At 43.8% G+C, this 15795-nt stretch overlaps 1 protein-coding gene across 4 annotated transcripts in view; it reads right to left on the bottom strand.

Moving 5' to 3' along the window:
- The window catches only part of LOC110506316 (muscarinic acetylcholine receptor M4), a 165275-nt gene that overhangs the window by 81738 nt on the left and 67742 nt on the right, over positions 1–15795 (bottom strand). For all 4 annotated transcript variants that reach the window (XM_036963976.1, XM_021585845.2, XM_021585846.2 and 1 more), the window contains 2 exons: positions 11245–11384; positions 3267–3377 (listed from right to left, as the gene is read on the bottom strand). In XM_036963976.1, coding sequence (XP_036819871.1) covers positions 3267–3377; positions 11245–11384 — 251 coding nt within the window. The remainder of the gene's footprint in view (positions 1–3266; positions 3378–11244; positions 11385–15795) is intronic.

The following is a 15795-nucleotide window of genomic DNA, read 5'->3' as shown; positions in this document are numbered from 1 at the left end:
ACATTGACGAATACGCTGATTCGGTGTGTGAGTTCATTAGAACGTGCGTTGAAGATGTCGTTCCCATAGCAACGATTAAAACATTCCCTAACCAGAAACCGTGGATTGATGGCAGCATTCGCGTGAAACTGAAAGCGCGAACCACTGCTTTTAATCAGGGCAAGGTGTCTGGTAACATGACCGAATACAAACAGTGCAGCTATTCCCTCCGCAAGGCTATCAAACAAGCTAAGCGTCAGTACAGAGACAAAGTAGAATCTCAATTCAACGGCTCAGACACAAGAGGCATGTGGCAGGGTCTACAGTCAATCACGGACTACAGGAAGAAACCCAGCCCAGTCACGGACCAGGATGTCCTGCTCCCAGGCAGACTAAATAACTTTTTTGCCCGCTTTGAGGACAATACAGTGCCACTGACACGGCCTGCAACGAAAACATGCGGTCTCTCCTTCACTGCAGCCGAGGTGAGTAAGACATTTTAAACGTGTTAACCCTCGCAAGGCTGCAGGCCCAGACGGCATCCCCAGCCGCGCCCTCAGAGCATGCGCAGACCAGCTGGCCGGTGTGTTTACGGACATATTCAATCAATCCCTATACCAGTCTGCTGTTCCCACATGCTTCAAGAGGGCCACCATTGTTCCTGTTCCCAAGAAAGCTAAGGTAACTGAGCTAAACGACTACCGCCCCGTAGCACTCACTTCCGTCATCATGAAGTGCTTTGAGAGACTAGTCAAGGACCATATCACCTCCACCCTACCTGACACCCTAGACCCACTCCAATTTGCTTACCGCCCAAATAGGTCCACAGACGATGCAATCTCAACCACACTGCACACCGCCCTAACCCAGCCTGGACAAGAGGAATACCTATGTGAGAATGCTGTTCATTGACTACAGCTCGGCATTCAACACCATAGCACCCTCCAAGCTCGTCATCAAGCTCGAGACCCTGGGTCTCGACCCCGCCCTGTGCAACTGGGTACTGGACTTCCTGACGGGCCGCCCCCAGGTGGTGAGGGTAGGCAACAACATCTCCTCCCCGCTGATCCTCAACACTGGGGCCCCACAAGGGTGCGTTCTGAGCCCTCTCCTGTACTCCCTGTTCACCCACGACTGCGTGGCCACGCACGCCTCCAACTCAATCATCAAGTTTGCGGACGACACGACAGTGGTAGGCTTGATTACCAACAACGACGAGACGGCCTACAGGGAGGAGGTGAGGGCCCTCGGAGTGTGGTGTCAGGAAAATAACCTCACACTCAACGTCAACAAAACTAAGGAGATGATTGTGGACTTCAGGAAACAGCAGAGGGAACACCCCCCTATCCACATCGATGGAACAGTAGTGGAGAGGGTAGCAAGTTTTAAGTTCCTCGGCATACACATCACAGACAAACTGAATTGGTCCACACACACAGACAGCATTGTGAAGAAGGCGCAGCAGCGCCTCTTCAACCTCAGGAAGCTGAAGAAATTTGGCTTGTCACCAAAAGCACTCACAAACTTCTACAGATGCACAATCGAGAGCATCCTGGCCGGCTGTATCACCGCCTGGTACGGCAACTGCTCCGCCCTCAACCGTAAGGCTCTCCAGAGGATGGTGAGGTCTGCACAACGCATCACCGGGGGCAAACTACCTGCCCTCCAGGACACCTACACCACCCGATGTCACAGGAAGGCCATAAAGATCATCAAGGACATCAACCACCCGAGCCACTGCCTGTTCACCCCGCTATCATCCAGAAGGCAAGGTCAGTACAGGTGCATCAAAGCTGGGACCGAGAGACTGAAAAACAGCTTCTATCTCAAGGCCATCAGACTGTTAAACAGCCACCACTAACATTGAGTGGCTGCTGCCAACACACTGACACTGACTCAACTCCAGCCACTTTAATAATGGGAATTGATGGGAAATTATGTAAATATATCACTAGCCACTTTAAACAATGCTACCTTATATAATGTTACTTACCCTACATTATTCATCTCATATGCATACGGATATACTGTACTCTATATCATCGACTGTATCCTTATGTAATACATGTATCACTAGCCACTTTAACTATGCCACTTTGTTTACATACTCATCTCATATGTATATACTGTACTCGATACCATCTACTGTATCTTGCCTATGCTGCTCTGTACCATCACTCATTCATATATCCTTATGTACATATTCTTTATCCCCTTACACTGTGTACAAGACAGTAGTTTTGGAATTGTTAGTTAGATTACTTGTTGGTTATTACTGCATTGTCGGAACTAGAAGCACAAGCATTTCGCTACACTCGCATTAACATCTGCTAACCATGTGTATGTGACAAATAAAATTTGATTTGATTTGATGGTAGGCTTTGTTACTTTGGTCCCAGCTCTCTGCAGGTCATTCACTAGGTCCCCCCGTGTGGTTCTGGGATTTTTGCTCACCGTTCTTGTGATCATTTTGACCCCACGGGGTGAAATCTTGCGTGGAGCCCCAGATCGAGGGAGATTATCAGTGGTCTTGTATGTCTTCCATTTCCTAATAATTGCTCCCACAGTTGATTTCTTCAAACCAAGCTGCTTACCTTTTGCAGATTCAGGCTTCCCAGCCTGGTGCAGGTCTACAATTTTGTTTCTGGTGTCCTTTGACAGCTCTTTGGTCTTGGCCATAGTGGAGTTTGGAGTGTGACTGTTTGGTGTTGTGGACAGGTGTCTTTTATACTGATAACAAGTTCAAACAGGTGCCATTAGTACAGGTAACGAGTGGAGGACAGAGGAGCCTCTTAAAGAAGAAGTTATAGGTCTGTGAGAGCCAGAAATCTTGCTTGATTGTAGGTGACCAAATACTTATTTTCCACCATAATTTGCAAATAAATTCATGTGATTTTCTGGATTTTTGTTTCTCATGTTGTCTGTCATAGTTGAAGTGTAACTATAATGAAAATGACAGGCCTCTCTCATATTTTTAAGTGGGAGAACTTGCACAATTGGTGGCTGACCAAATACTTTTTTGCCCCATTGTAAGTGTGTGTATGACACTTGAGTGTTGGCATTGCATTTAGTTGAAAAACAACTTACTGTGCTGCCTTTACCTTTTACAGACGTGCAAGGACAGTTCAGAGAATGCCTGCTAGACAGAAGACTTACATATCTCCATTGAAGAAAGAAAAAAAACTCTACTTGCACCCCCCCCTCCCCACCTTCTCTGAAAGCCACATATACCTAACTATTGTTCTCACACACACCATCCTCAAAGGCCTGCCCCAGCCAATTCTCACCCTGGTCGCTCTTCGTCGCGGCTCCCACCAGTACCACCACCTCGATTGTTGTTGACAGCAAATACGGGCTCACTGTGCTCAGCGGGGCCGTCTCCATCTAACTGGGCATCTCTGGAGGGGAGAGACGAAGGAGAGAGAAAGAGATCAAAAAGAGAGAGCGAGAAAGAAACTAAGAAAAGGAAAGAGAGAGGGACATTGTACAATGAGTCAGTGCTATCATGTCATCATTAATGTTTTATAATTTGGTCATGTTTGTATGTTAAATCAGAGAACTAAAAAATGTTCAGTTCCAATGTCTCACTTGTCATGTCAGACTGTGATTTCATCGGATAAAAATCAATTCAGGGCAAGCACTCCAGCTATCTTCCGTGTAGAGTATAAATAAAACGTACATAATTTTACCTTGCAGTGAAACAGTTGAGATCGTTTTCATAATACTGCACTGGTCTGAGAATCTGACCAATAAGTGTCTATTCCATTGGTGTTGAGCCATAAAATGTGGCGTTGAACCATAAAATAACCTTAAGATCTTCAATTCACATTTAAAACATTCCTGTCCAGTAGGATTGGATTAAATCTTTAAACAGAGACGGAATGGCACTGGAGTTAACCTAGACGCAGCCTTGGTATTTTAATCCTGCAAAATGATCCATAATTATTTCTTAAGTGGGGGCAGCAGGTAGCCTAGTGGTTAGAGTGTTGGGCCAGTAACCAAACGGTTGCTAGATTGAATCACCGAGCTGACAAGTAAAACATCTTTCGTTCTGCCCCTGAACAAGGCAGCTAACCCAATCATTGTAAATAAGAATTTGTTCTTAACTGAGTTTCCTAGTTAAAAAAAAGGTTAAATATTTTTTTTTAATTAAGAAGTGTTTTTTAAGCGCATTGTTTTTAGCAAAGTTTCGTTTTTTGACAGCTTATCAAGTATAGAACATAAGAATTTTTCGCTTTTTAAATCATCAACGTTAAATTAGTTAGCATATTTGGCTACTTCTCCAACCTCTCCAATCAACCAGCAAATTGTTTGCATTCAAATACCAGCAGAGCTAGGTCTTTCTAGCTCCTCATCTCCTGGACCAAAGGCTGGATGAAAAGACTCTGAAATGGCAGAAAACTTTCCTGAGAAGTTTTGAACAGATTAAAACAACCCTGCGTAAGGACCTTAAGAACAGCCTCTCGATACGGGCTCCTACGGAAAACATGGTGAGGACGACGAGGCGGTAGGAGACTAATTAACAAACCAAAGTCTATTGTATGCACTAACAATGAGAGTACCGGAGTTAGGTGATCACGGGCCTGGCCATTTCTGCAGGCTGACCCTCAGGCAAATTACGTCACCCACTCCAAGCCAATACAGTCCATACAGAGAGCAGTGAACCAACCAAAATGTAATGAACGTTTTTTCCACCAATGCCTTCACACGTCGTGCACTCTACAATCTTCAAGGCTTAACAAGTCTCCTCTTTTGTATGAGTTTATCTCAGAGAATGATTTTGACCTGATCTGCCTCATTGGAAAAGGGCACAAAGAGGGGGACTATTAGCATCCTAGATGCGGCAGCTCCGCCTGGATATAAATACATTGAAAAGGCGCGCGGCCGTGGTGGAGCCCCCCTCCTGAGTTTTGTGAACTATTAACCTCTGTACGCTAAACCCTCTCCAACATTGTAATTTTGGGTGACTAACATCCATGCTGACTCACCAAAGTGCTCTACGACTGCTGACTTCCTTAACATGATGGACTGCCTAAACCATGTGCAACATGTAAATGTTCCCCACCCACAATCGTCGACACACAATACATTATCACTGGAGATGTCCCTGCCTCTAACTTGGATGTCCTCGAACTTGTGTGTATCTGAACCACAAGCCTGTGACATGGTCTGACTGCTCCCATTCCGCTCCAACGCCAAAAAGGGGGCCTTTCAATTCTGCCACCTTAGGAAACTTAACACACCCCTCTTCCTGGAACACATCTAGCCCACCTTTGAGTCTGACTGCAGTGAGCTGGCCCTCGACGACATGGTCAACCTGTATAACAGCACTATGGGTAATACCCTGAACATCACTGCTCCCGAAAAAACACGAAAGTAACCTTCCAACACTCTTCAACCCGGTTCACCGATGAACCGCACAGAATGAAGACTCATGGCCGTAAGCTTCAGAGGCATTGGAGGAAGGACGGCTTCACTGTCCATCTACTGGCCTACAAAGACCACCACGCAAAGAAGCTATTCTGCTGCCCTAAAAGCAGCACGATCAGCCTTCTACTCCACCATGATCGACAACAACAAAAGCTAACCTCAGAATCCTCTTTCTCAACCATCAACCACCTTCTCAAGCCTGCAAACTCATCTGAGCAGTGCAATCGGGACTTTTAAAGCGGGCCTTAAAACACGTTTCTTCTGACTGTCTTTCTTATAGTCCTAACCTGGGAAGTCCTTTTAGCACCTGGCCTAATACTGCCAGTTCCTGCCTTGATTCTAAATGTATGATGTTTTTAGTGTATATATATTTTGCCCTTGTAGAGCTATGAGACGACACAGTAGGTGACTGGTTAAATAAAATACATTTAAATTCAAAGCGCTATACAAATGAAATGTATTATTACTACTATATGAAAGAAATTCTCCAGTTCTCTTGTATACTTTTTATGCAGTACTGAAAGTAGTGCTGACGAGCTAAAAGTGGTCCCAAAAATTGCATTCAACGTTATACATGTGCAGATATCTGCACCACGTCATTGCGCTCTCTTGCTCTGCTGTGTGTGAATCTTGCTAGCTGCCACTCAAATGGCAAGGGGCTGAAGCTCATTGGCTATAACTTTAATTGCTAGGGGGCTGGGCCGCGTGAGGGGAATTTAGGGGAAAAGGGCTTCCAGAAAAATTGGGATTTTATAGCTAATTTAGTTAAAACAGTAATTCTGCTCATAGATTATCCATGTATGAACTAAACATTCAGCCCTAAATGGGAGGTTAAAAAAATACTTATTAATCGCCATAGTTACAGAGCATGTCTTTAAGTCACACCCAAATAGTATTGTGGCCTGAGTGTTGGGATAATGCAAGCCCTCCATAAAGCCTGGTTACATTGAATAGCTAGAGATAGTCAAGCAGTTGGTTACTGGGAAGACAGCACCATTTAAATGCATCTATCAGCTGTATCTTATTAGACAGATTAATAAACTGCATCTTATTAGAAGGATTAATAAAATGCATCTTATTAGAAGGATTAATAAAATGCATCTTATTAGAACGATTAATAAACTGCATCTTATTAGAATAATTAATCAACTGCATCTTATTAGCTGGAAATGAGCAAAATAATTTTCCGTGTTCCATTAATCCCCAGCTGCATTTTATTAGAAGGATTAATAAGCTGCATCTTATTAGAAGAATACGAGCTAAATAAGTTTCCATGTTCCATTAATCCCAAGCTGCATTTTATTCGAAGGATTAATGAACTGCATTTTATTAGAAGGAAACGAGCAAAATAAATGTCCATGTTCCATTAATCCCCAGTATCAGTGGACAAGCAGCAGAGTCAGCGAATCAGCAGCCTGTGAGAGACACTGATAAGTCATGTACACTTAACGACCCTTCCGCTACAACCGTTAATTAAAATAAGTATGAGACAGGGAAATGAAATACTTGATAAGAAACTGAGCAACGGCTCTTTTTGGGGTAGTTACCATGGATCTAGGAAAACTGCTGGCAGGCATCAAATTGAGAAGATCGAGCACAAAAGTGGATATCTCATATGGACTGTTCTTCTTTCTCATGCCGGGAGGTAGATAAACAGTATGTGTATATTTCCAAAGACCATATTCTGGTGTGTAAACAGTGCAGTTGATGGACTGGTGTGCTGAAAGAAAAAATGGATGAGAGAGAGAGAGGGAGAAAGAGGGGATATTCTATTCACTCACTCCCTCAGGCAAAAATAATATATCTGAGAGACAAATTGAGTGCATGACACTTAAAATCGCTGGAACGGCAGCCCCTGACATGCTACTGCTTTCAAACCTGTCAAATTGTCTGCTTTACAACAAGCACACCAGGCAGTCGAAGAGACCTGCCCAAATCCCCAAAGGAGGAAGACAATCTGTGTCTTCTCTTATTTGCATAAAACCGGGGGGGGGGGGGTTTATTATCTTAAGATATAACATTGAGCTCTGCAAATATCACCAGAATGATTCAACAATAGAGACATGCATATGTTATTTTGACATAAGCTTGGACAGGCCCAACTCAAACCTGTGTCTGAGCCAGTAATTGGGTATGGGCACTGTTTGCTTATTCATAATTGTCTTGGACAATATGTAGCAGATGAGGTTCATTACCAAGCACAGTACGACGTCCAGCTGTAGTGAGTGCAGTTTTGCTAGAATCTCCTTTAACACACTTAGAACAAGACTAAGACCTGGAATAGAGAAACGTTTGGACAGAGCTGAAGCCTCAACTGTTTTGCCAATGGTCTTAAAATGCCTCCATAAAAAGGAATAATGAGAGCTCTTCCTCAGGGCTCCTTTACCCAGCAGTCTCTGGGTGACTGGCCTGTTCTCCTCCAGCTGTTCCAAACTCCGGCGGGCACAGATCCGCGCCACTGCTCCACCTCACGACAGTTAAGAGGCATTTATGGGATACCAGTATGTGATGATGATGATGATGATGGATGACGATGATGATACACATTAAGTACTATAGAGAGAAGGTGCTGGATATCATGAGTGTGCATCTGGTTTTACAAGTCCCTACATTTTCTGCTTCAAATGTAAGAAAGCCACTGTGTAAAGTGAGAAGCAGGAGCGGGATAATCAAGTTGAGGATAGATTTCCTGGGGTACCGGTACATGTGAAACCCTGGTTCCAGCTGGACAACTAATCAAAGTCTGCATTTAACCTGATCTAGAGCCTGTACTAACTACCTGCACCATTAAGAGTATTTGGCCCGTGAAAAGCGTACATTTTAGACCTCCAAGCACACTAGCCGTGAATCTGAAAGGAAGTTGAAGTATACAGTCCAAGAAAAGCTGCCAAGAACAGAATACATGGTGGGAGTAGGGTCAAACTTTCAGGAGATAGATAAAGAAATAATATCAACATTATTAGGACCAAGAGGGGGAAAGTTATTATTTTATGAGACTATTTCCCAAAACAAGGCCACTCTCTCTCTGTCCTGATCTCATTTCAGTTTCCTCAGCAACAACACGTCCCTGCTCCCGGAGCAAAGCTGCTTACAGCACAGCATGCTTGATCAAATAAAATAAAAAGTCAAATTGCATTATTTCTCATGCTGCTATTCTATATAATAAAACAGAAAGGCCACACCAGGCATGCAAAATTGAATTATGGGGGTGATTTATTTTTTAATCAAACCCACAACAACCACCTAAACCTGCCAGCGAAATTGGGCTGTAAATACAAAGTTCTACCCAAACGGAATGTGAGATATTTTGGTGAGGGATGACCAGTAAACTGAGAAATCAGACAGTCAGAGACGGTAAGTAAGTCTGTGCAACAGCTGAGATTGACAGGCGTGCTGCTGTTAGAACACAGCTGTTTCGATTAGGCTTTCTAGGATGATTGGCCTCTGCCCAACTGCTTCCAGTGCCCATGGTCCCAGTGCCTTCTGTTGCTAAAGAGGTTACTTTGACTACACTATGACCAACATATCTCTGCTTAGACTGTACTCCACTTGTGGGGCAAACGACCACATTTCCACTCAATTGGCATTTGGTCAAGGTATAACGGTGGCTATCAGTACAAACCTGTGGACTGTAGTGAAACAAATATGAAGAATCAAGAGGATGGTCATCATCAAAGAAAGGGCTGATTGAATTACTAATCCCCTCAACAGTCGATCACCCAAAACGGCTGACAATCATGGTTTGCTCTGATTCATGTCAAACTGAACGCAGTGAGACATTGATAGGCTGTTTTGTCTTGGAGAGAAATCACCAGTAAAACTGAAATGTGGATGGGGGGGGGGGGGGGAAAGGACACTTCTTCGAGAAAACAAGCAGCCTTAAATTGTTTTTCATCCGAGCAGAAAATGAAATATTATGGGTTGTAAGGAAAAGAAAAACAAATCATTGATTGAAGAAGGATGTCAGGGTTCTCGTGAAAACGTACAGAGCGAGGAAACTGCCTCTTCTTCGGAGAAGCCTGCCTGTGGGCAAATCAGGAAACATTGCTCTCACGCTGCTTTAGACTGCCAACACATATGAGGTGCCGGATATTAAAATGCAGATGTCTCAGTAGCGAAGACGACGTGGGCATCGTTGCTGATCCATCTCTACTAGGTATCCTAGAGAGAGGGTGTATGTACAGCAACATGCTGCCTCGCTACTGAGGTAGTGCTGCTATTCGAGGTCCGGCCATATACGAGCTCCTGCTGTAAAACCCCCGTAGACATGTTTGATCATGTAATTTACACAACACAAGAGAATACAAACACATACGCATCCTGGGATTCTGGTCTTTATTCCCCTCTTTCAATGATCCCTGCTCGACAGTGTAGTAGGAGATGAGTCACTGATTGCAGCACAACTGTTTCTACCATTAGTAAACACACAGGGATACAATAATTGAGTGGCGCAGCGGTCTAAGGCACTGCATCTCAGTGCTAGAGGCGTCACTAAAGAAACCTTGGTTTGGATCCAGGCTGTGTCACAACTGGTCCCATAAGGTGGCGCACAATTGGCCCTGCATCGTCTGGGTTTGGCCGGGGTAGGCCGTCATTGTAAATAAGGATTTGTTATTAACCGACTTACCTAGTTAAATAAAGGTTACATTTTTAAAACTTAATTTAAAAAATAATTTGAAAAATACGCTTTCCCCAATAGGGATGTGGAGTCTATGCCGCAGTGGTGTACAGTATGTGTGCCTGTGAGTGAGGCAGTATGTCCATGGGGAGTACTGTGAGTGTTCTTCCTCTTGTGATGTTTGTTTGGTTATTATGCACCTGTGGTGCTCTGCGTGTGCAGGAATGCTATTACTGAATTTTACAGATCACAATTAGGGCTTCACAATTATATATGTAAGTCTCTCTTGCATGTACAGTGATTCTCTGGGTAAGATGATGGTTGGATCATTAAAAAAGGCTGACATAAATTAGAGACAATTTTGCTGTTGATGAATTGCAACGTCTTTATGGGTGGTTTTAGATGTAAATTCCCCAAATTTCCTCTTCAAAATCAGATAACATTTGTCTAGTCTTAACTATTGCCGTTCGTAAACTTTTGGTTTGTCACTAAGGTTTGTCATTTCTATGTGTAGAAAACAGTATTTGTCCATAATGCACATTTGACTGTTGTTGGATGATATGATTTTTGTTCTTCGAAGTAACAAATCAGGCCCCGGGGGGCTAGGGAGAACAAATCATTCTTCCACTAACACCAGACAATGTATTTCAGACAGCCAGACAGAACGGAGAAGAGCATAACGAAGAAACTTTATGAAGAGTGAGTGAGAACACGCTCCTCTGACTTGACTTAGCTGATGACAGCTGGCTGAATAAGTCAGTGGGCGCTCCATCGATCCAACTCTCCCTGCCCTGCCTGCCTGCCGTGGGTGGGTGCGGAGCTGCTGCCTGCCTTCCCGAATGCCAAAGGCTTTAAAGCCATGAGCACTGGGACTCTCGGGCCATTACGTAACCACACAAATGAGGGGATTCTTGTCCTCAGCAGCAGAAACATATATTTATCTAAAGCAGGGATAGAAAACACACGAATTGGCTATTCATTTTTTTCACTGTTTCCATACAAATGTAAAACAAATACATGGCATGTAGAGAAATGTGCTATGGGAGAAATCTAGCCACAGGCCACTCCTGATGTAAACATACTGTGGTAGTGAGAGAAGAGGTAGTGAGGACAAACTTAGTTCTCTAAGCCAGGGGCAGGTTGCACTGTGCGAGAGGGAAGGCAAGAAAGAGAGAGAGACCGAGGTACTATACAAAGAGTGTGTAGTGCAGACTCACACAGGTCTGCAGATGACTAGGTCTCCCTTGTTGGTACCGTAGGCAAGACCCAGGCCAGGTTCTGGGAGCCAGCGGGCCGAGTTGATGCTGACGTGTCTCCGCTGATCAGCGGCCATGGGGTACACCACATCAAACATTCTCTGGAGGGAATGGGGACATATGGAAATAAATCAATTACAGCCACAGCAAAGAGTATCACTATTGTCCTAATATGATACAACCCCAACATCTTAAAAAACATTTTATTTTTTTAAAGAGTCATTTTATTGCATTAGCACCATCTTCTAATGAGCTTTATTTTTCACATTAGATTAGCATGTTATCACATATTAATTCATTTCATGTTAATATATTGGTTATCAATTAACCCGATGATTCAGAACCAAAGACATAATCTGTTACTAGTGTGGGAATAGCAGAACAATACTAGAACTTTAGTCTGTCTGCTGAAGTAGAGCCGCTCCTTAGCGGTTGGCTGTTCCCTCAATTGAATCAAGTTCAGGAGGGACGTTGTTGGAGTGCTCATTTAAGAGCAGCCACCTTGGCTTGTCACGCTAATTCTCAATATGACTAGCCAAAACTGCTGCTATGACAACCATATCAGGTGACAGACACGGGTACTACTTCCTGCCTCTGCGTTGTCTGCCTTCAACCTTGTGAAGCGAAGATGAATGACCACATATACCTGTCTGTCCACATCTGCATAAATTTTACACCACTCAGACAAAATAGGGAGAAATAACAAAGGAGAGGGGGAAAAGGCTGTTTCATTCATCTTCAAACGTAGGAGCAAGACAGAATAATTGGGGATCTGCATAAGAGCTGTCAGCTCAGAGAACCTCGGACTGTCTACGCTGCCATAACTTGGGCGGTGTGTCAGTTGTGCTCGCAGGGAATGCAAAAAATTCAGAACACATCTAACACGGTCCCCTTTTGCTATAATATGTAAGAGTCATAATTTCAATTTTGAACAAAAAAGAACAAGTTACATACACTACCATTCAAAGGTTTGGGGTCACTTAGAAATGTCTTTATTTTTTGTCCATTAAAATCAGATCAAATTGATCAGACATATAGTGTAGACATTGTTAATGTTGTAAATGACAATTGTAGCTTGTCCAGTCTCAATGTCAACAGTGGAGAGGCAACTCTGGGGTGCTGGCCTTCTAGGCAGAGTTGCAAAGAAAAAGCCATATCTAAAACTAGACACTCTAATGTACATGTCCTCTCCACTGTAGTACAGAGTAGTACACAGTAGTACACAGCGTTGTACGAGAGTAGTACACAGCGTTGTACGAGATCTTCAGTTTCTTAGCAACTTCTCGCATAGCCTTCATTTCTCAGAACAAGAATAGACTTGTTTCTGGCCATTTTGAGCCTGTAATCGAACCCACAAATGCTGATGCTCCAGATTCTCACCTAGTCTGAAGGGCAGTTTTATTGCTTCTTTAATTAAAACAATAGTTTTCAGCTGTGCTAACATAATTGCAAAAGGGTTTTCTAATGATCAATTAGCCTTTTAAAATGATAAACTTCGATTAGCTAACACAACATGCAATTGGAGCACAGGCGTGATGGTTGTTGATTATGGGCCTCTGTACGCCTATATACAGTGCCTTGCGAAAGTATTCGGCCCCCTTGAACTTTGCGACCTTTTGCCACATTTCAGGCTTCAAACATAAAGATATAAAACTGTATTTTTTTGTGAAGAATCAACAACCAGTGGGACACAATCATGAAGTGGAACGACATTTATTGGATATTTCAAACTTTTTTAACAAATCAAAAAATTGGGCGTGCAAAATTATTCAGCCCCCTTAAGTTAATACTTTGTAGCGTCACCTTTTGCTGCGATTACAGCTGTAAGTCGCTTGGGGTATGTCTCTATCAGTTTTGCACATCGAGAGACTGAATTTTTTTCCCATTCCTCCTTGCAAAACAGCTCGAGCTCAGTGAGGTTGGATGGAGAGCATTTGTGAACAGCAGTTTTCAGTTCTTTCCACAGATTCTCGATTGGATTCAGGTCTGAACTTTGACTTGGCCATTCTAACCTGGATATGTTTATTTTTGAACCATTCCATTGTAGATTTTGCTTTATGTTTTGGATCATTGTCTTGTTGGAAGACAAATCTCCGTCCCAGTCTCAGGTCTTTTGCAGACTCCATCAGCTTTTCTTCCAGAATGGTCCTGTATTTGGCTCCATCCATCTTCCCATCAATTTTAACCATCTTCCCTGTCCCTGCTGAAGAAAAGCAGGCCCAAACCATGATGCTGCCACCACCATGTTTGACAGTGGGCATGGTGTGTTCAGGGTGATGAGCTGTGTTGCTTTTACGCCAAACATAACATTTTGCATTGTTGCCAAAAAGTTCAATTTTGGTTTCATCTGACCAGAGCACCTTCTTCCACATGTTTGGTGTGTCTCCCAGGTGGCTTGTGGCAAACTTTAAACAACACTTTTTATGGATATCTTTAAGAAATGGCTTTCTTCTTGCCACTCTTCCATAAAGGCCAGATTTGTGCAATATACAACTGATTGTTGTCCTATGGACAGAGTCTCCCACCTCAGCTGTAGATCTCTGCAGTTCATCCAGAGTGATCATGGGCCTCTTGGCTGCATCTCTGATCAGTCTTCTCCTTGTATGAGCTGAAAGTTTAGAGGGACGGCCAGGTCTTGGTAGATTTGCAGTGGTCTGATACTCCTTCCATTTCAATATTATCGCTTGCACAGTGCTCCTTGGGATGTTTAAAGCTTGGGAAATCTTTTTGTATCCAAATCCGGCTTTAAACTTCTTCACAACAGTATCTCGGACCTGCCTGGTGTGTTCCTTGTTCTTCATGATGTTCTCTGCGCTTTTAACGGACCTCTGAGACTATCACAGTGCAGGTGCATTTATACGGAGACTTGATTACACACAGGTGGATTGTATTTATCATCATTAGTCATTTTGGTCAACATTGGATCATTCAGAGATCCTCACGGAACTTCTGGAGAGAGTTTGGTGTACTGAAAGTAAAGGGGCTGAATAATTTTGCACGCCCAATTTTTCAGTTTTTGATTTGTTAAAAAAGTTTGAAATATCCAATAAATGTCGTTCCACTTCATGATTGTGTCCCACTTGTTGTTGATTCTTCACAAAAAAAATACAGTTTTATATCTTTATGTTTGAAGCCTGAAATGTGGCAAAAGGTCGCAAAGTTCAAGGGGGCCGAATACTTTCGCAAGGCACTGTACATATGACTAACAGAAATGGAATAATGTGTCCCTGAACAAAGGGGGGGTCGAAAATCAAAAGTAACAGTCAGTATCTGGTGTGGCCACCAGCTGCATTAAGTACTGCAGTGCATCTCCTTCTCATGGATTGCACTGGATTTGCCAGTTCTTGCTGTGAGATGCTACCCCACTCTTCCACCAAGGCACCTGCAAGTTCCCAGACATTTCTGGGGAGAATGGCCCTAGCCCTCACCCTCCGATCCAACAGGTCCCAGACGTGCTCTATGAGATTGAGAACTGGGCTCTTCGTTGGCCATGGTAGAACACTGACATTCCTGTCTTGCAGGAAATCACACACAGAACGAGCAGTATGGCTGGTGGCATTGTCCTGCTGGAGGGTCATGTCAGGATGAGCCTGCAGGAAGGGTACTACATGAGGGAGGAGGATGTCTTCCCTGTAACGCACAGCGTTGAGATTGCCTGCAATGACAACATGCTCAGTACGAAGATGCGGTGACACACCGCCCCAGACCATGACGGACCCTCCACCTCACAATCGATCCTTCTCCAGAGTACAGGCCTCGGTGTAACGCTCATTCCTTTGATGATAAACGTGAATCCGACCATTACCCCTGGTGAGACAAAACCGCGACTCGTCAGTGAAGAGCACTTTTTGCCAGTCTTGTCTGGTCCAGTGACGGTGGGTTTGTGCCCATAGGAGACGTTGTTGCCGGTGATGTCTGGTGAGAACCTGCCTTACAACAGGCCTACAAGCTCTCAGTCCAGCCTCTCTCAGCCTATAGCAGACAGTCTGAGCACTGATGGAGGGATTGTGCGTTCCTGGTGTAACTCGGGCAGTTGTTGCAATCCTGTACCTGTCCCGCAGGTGTGATGTTCGGATGTACCAATCCTGTGCAGGTGTTGTTACACGTGGTCTGCCACTGCGAGGACGAACAGCTTTCCGTCCTGTCTCCTTGTAGCGCTCTCTTCGGCGTCTCACAGTACAGACATTACAATTTATTGCCCTGGCCACATCTGCAGTCCTCATGCTTCCTTGCAGCATGCCTAAGGCACGTTCACGCAGATGAGCAGGGACCCTGGGTATCATTCTTTTGGTGTTTTTCAGAGTCAATAGAAAGACCTCTTTAGTGTCCTAAGTTTTCATAACTGTGACCTTAATTGCCTACCGTCTGTAAGCTGTTCGTATCTTAACGACCGTTCCACAGGTGCATGTTCATTAATTGTTTATGGTTCATTGAACAAGCACGGGAAACAGTGTTTTAAACGCTTTACAATGAAGATCTGTGAAGTTATTTGGATTTTTACTAATTATCATT

Source organism: Oncorhynchus mykiss, chromosome 26 (assembly GCF_013265735.2).
Source record: "Oncorhynchus mykiss isolate Arlee chromosome 26, USDA_OmykA_1.1, whole genome shotgun sequence".
NCBI lineage: Eukaryota > Metazoa > Chordata > Actinopteri > Salmoniformes > Salmonidae > Oncorhynchus > Oncorhynchus mykiss.
Note: the sequence above shows the minus strand (reverse complement) of the source record. Positions and strands in the feature narration are given on the sequence as shown.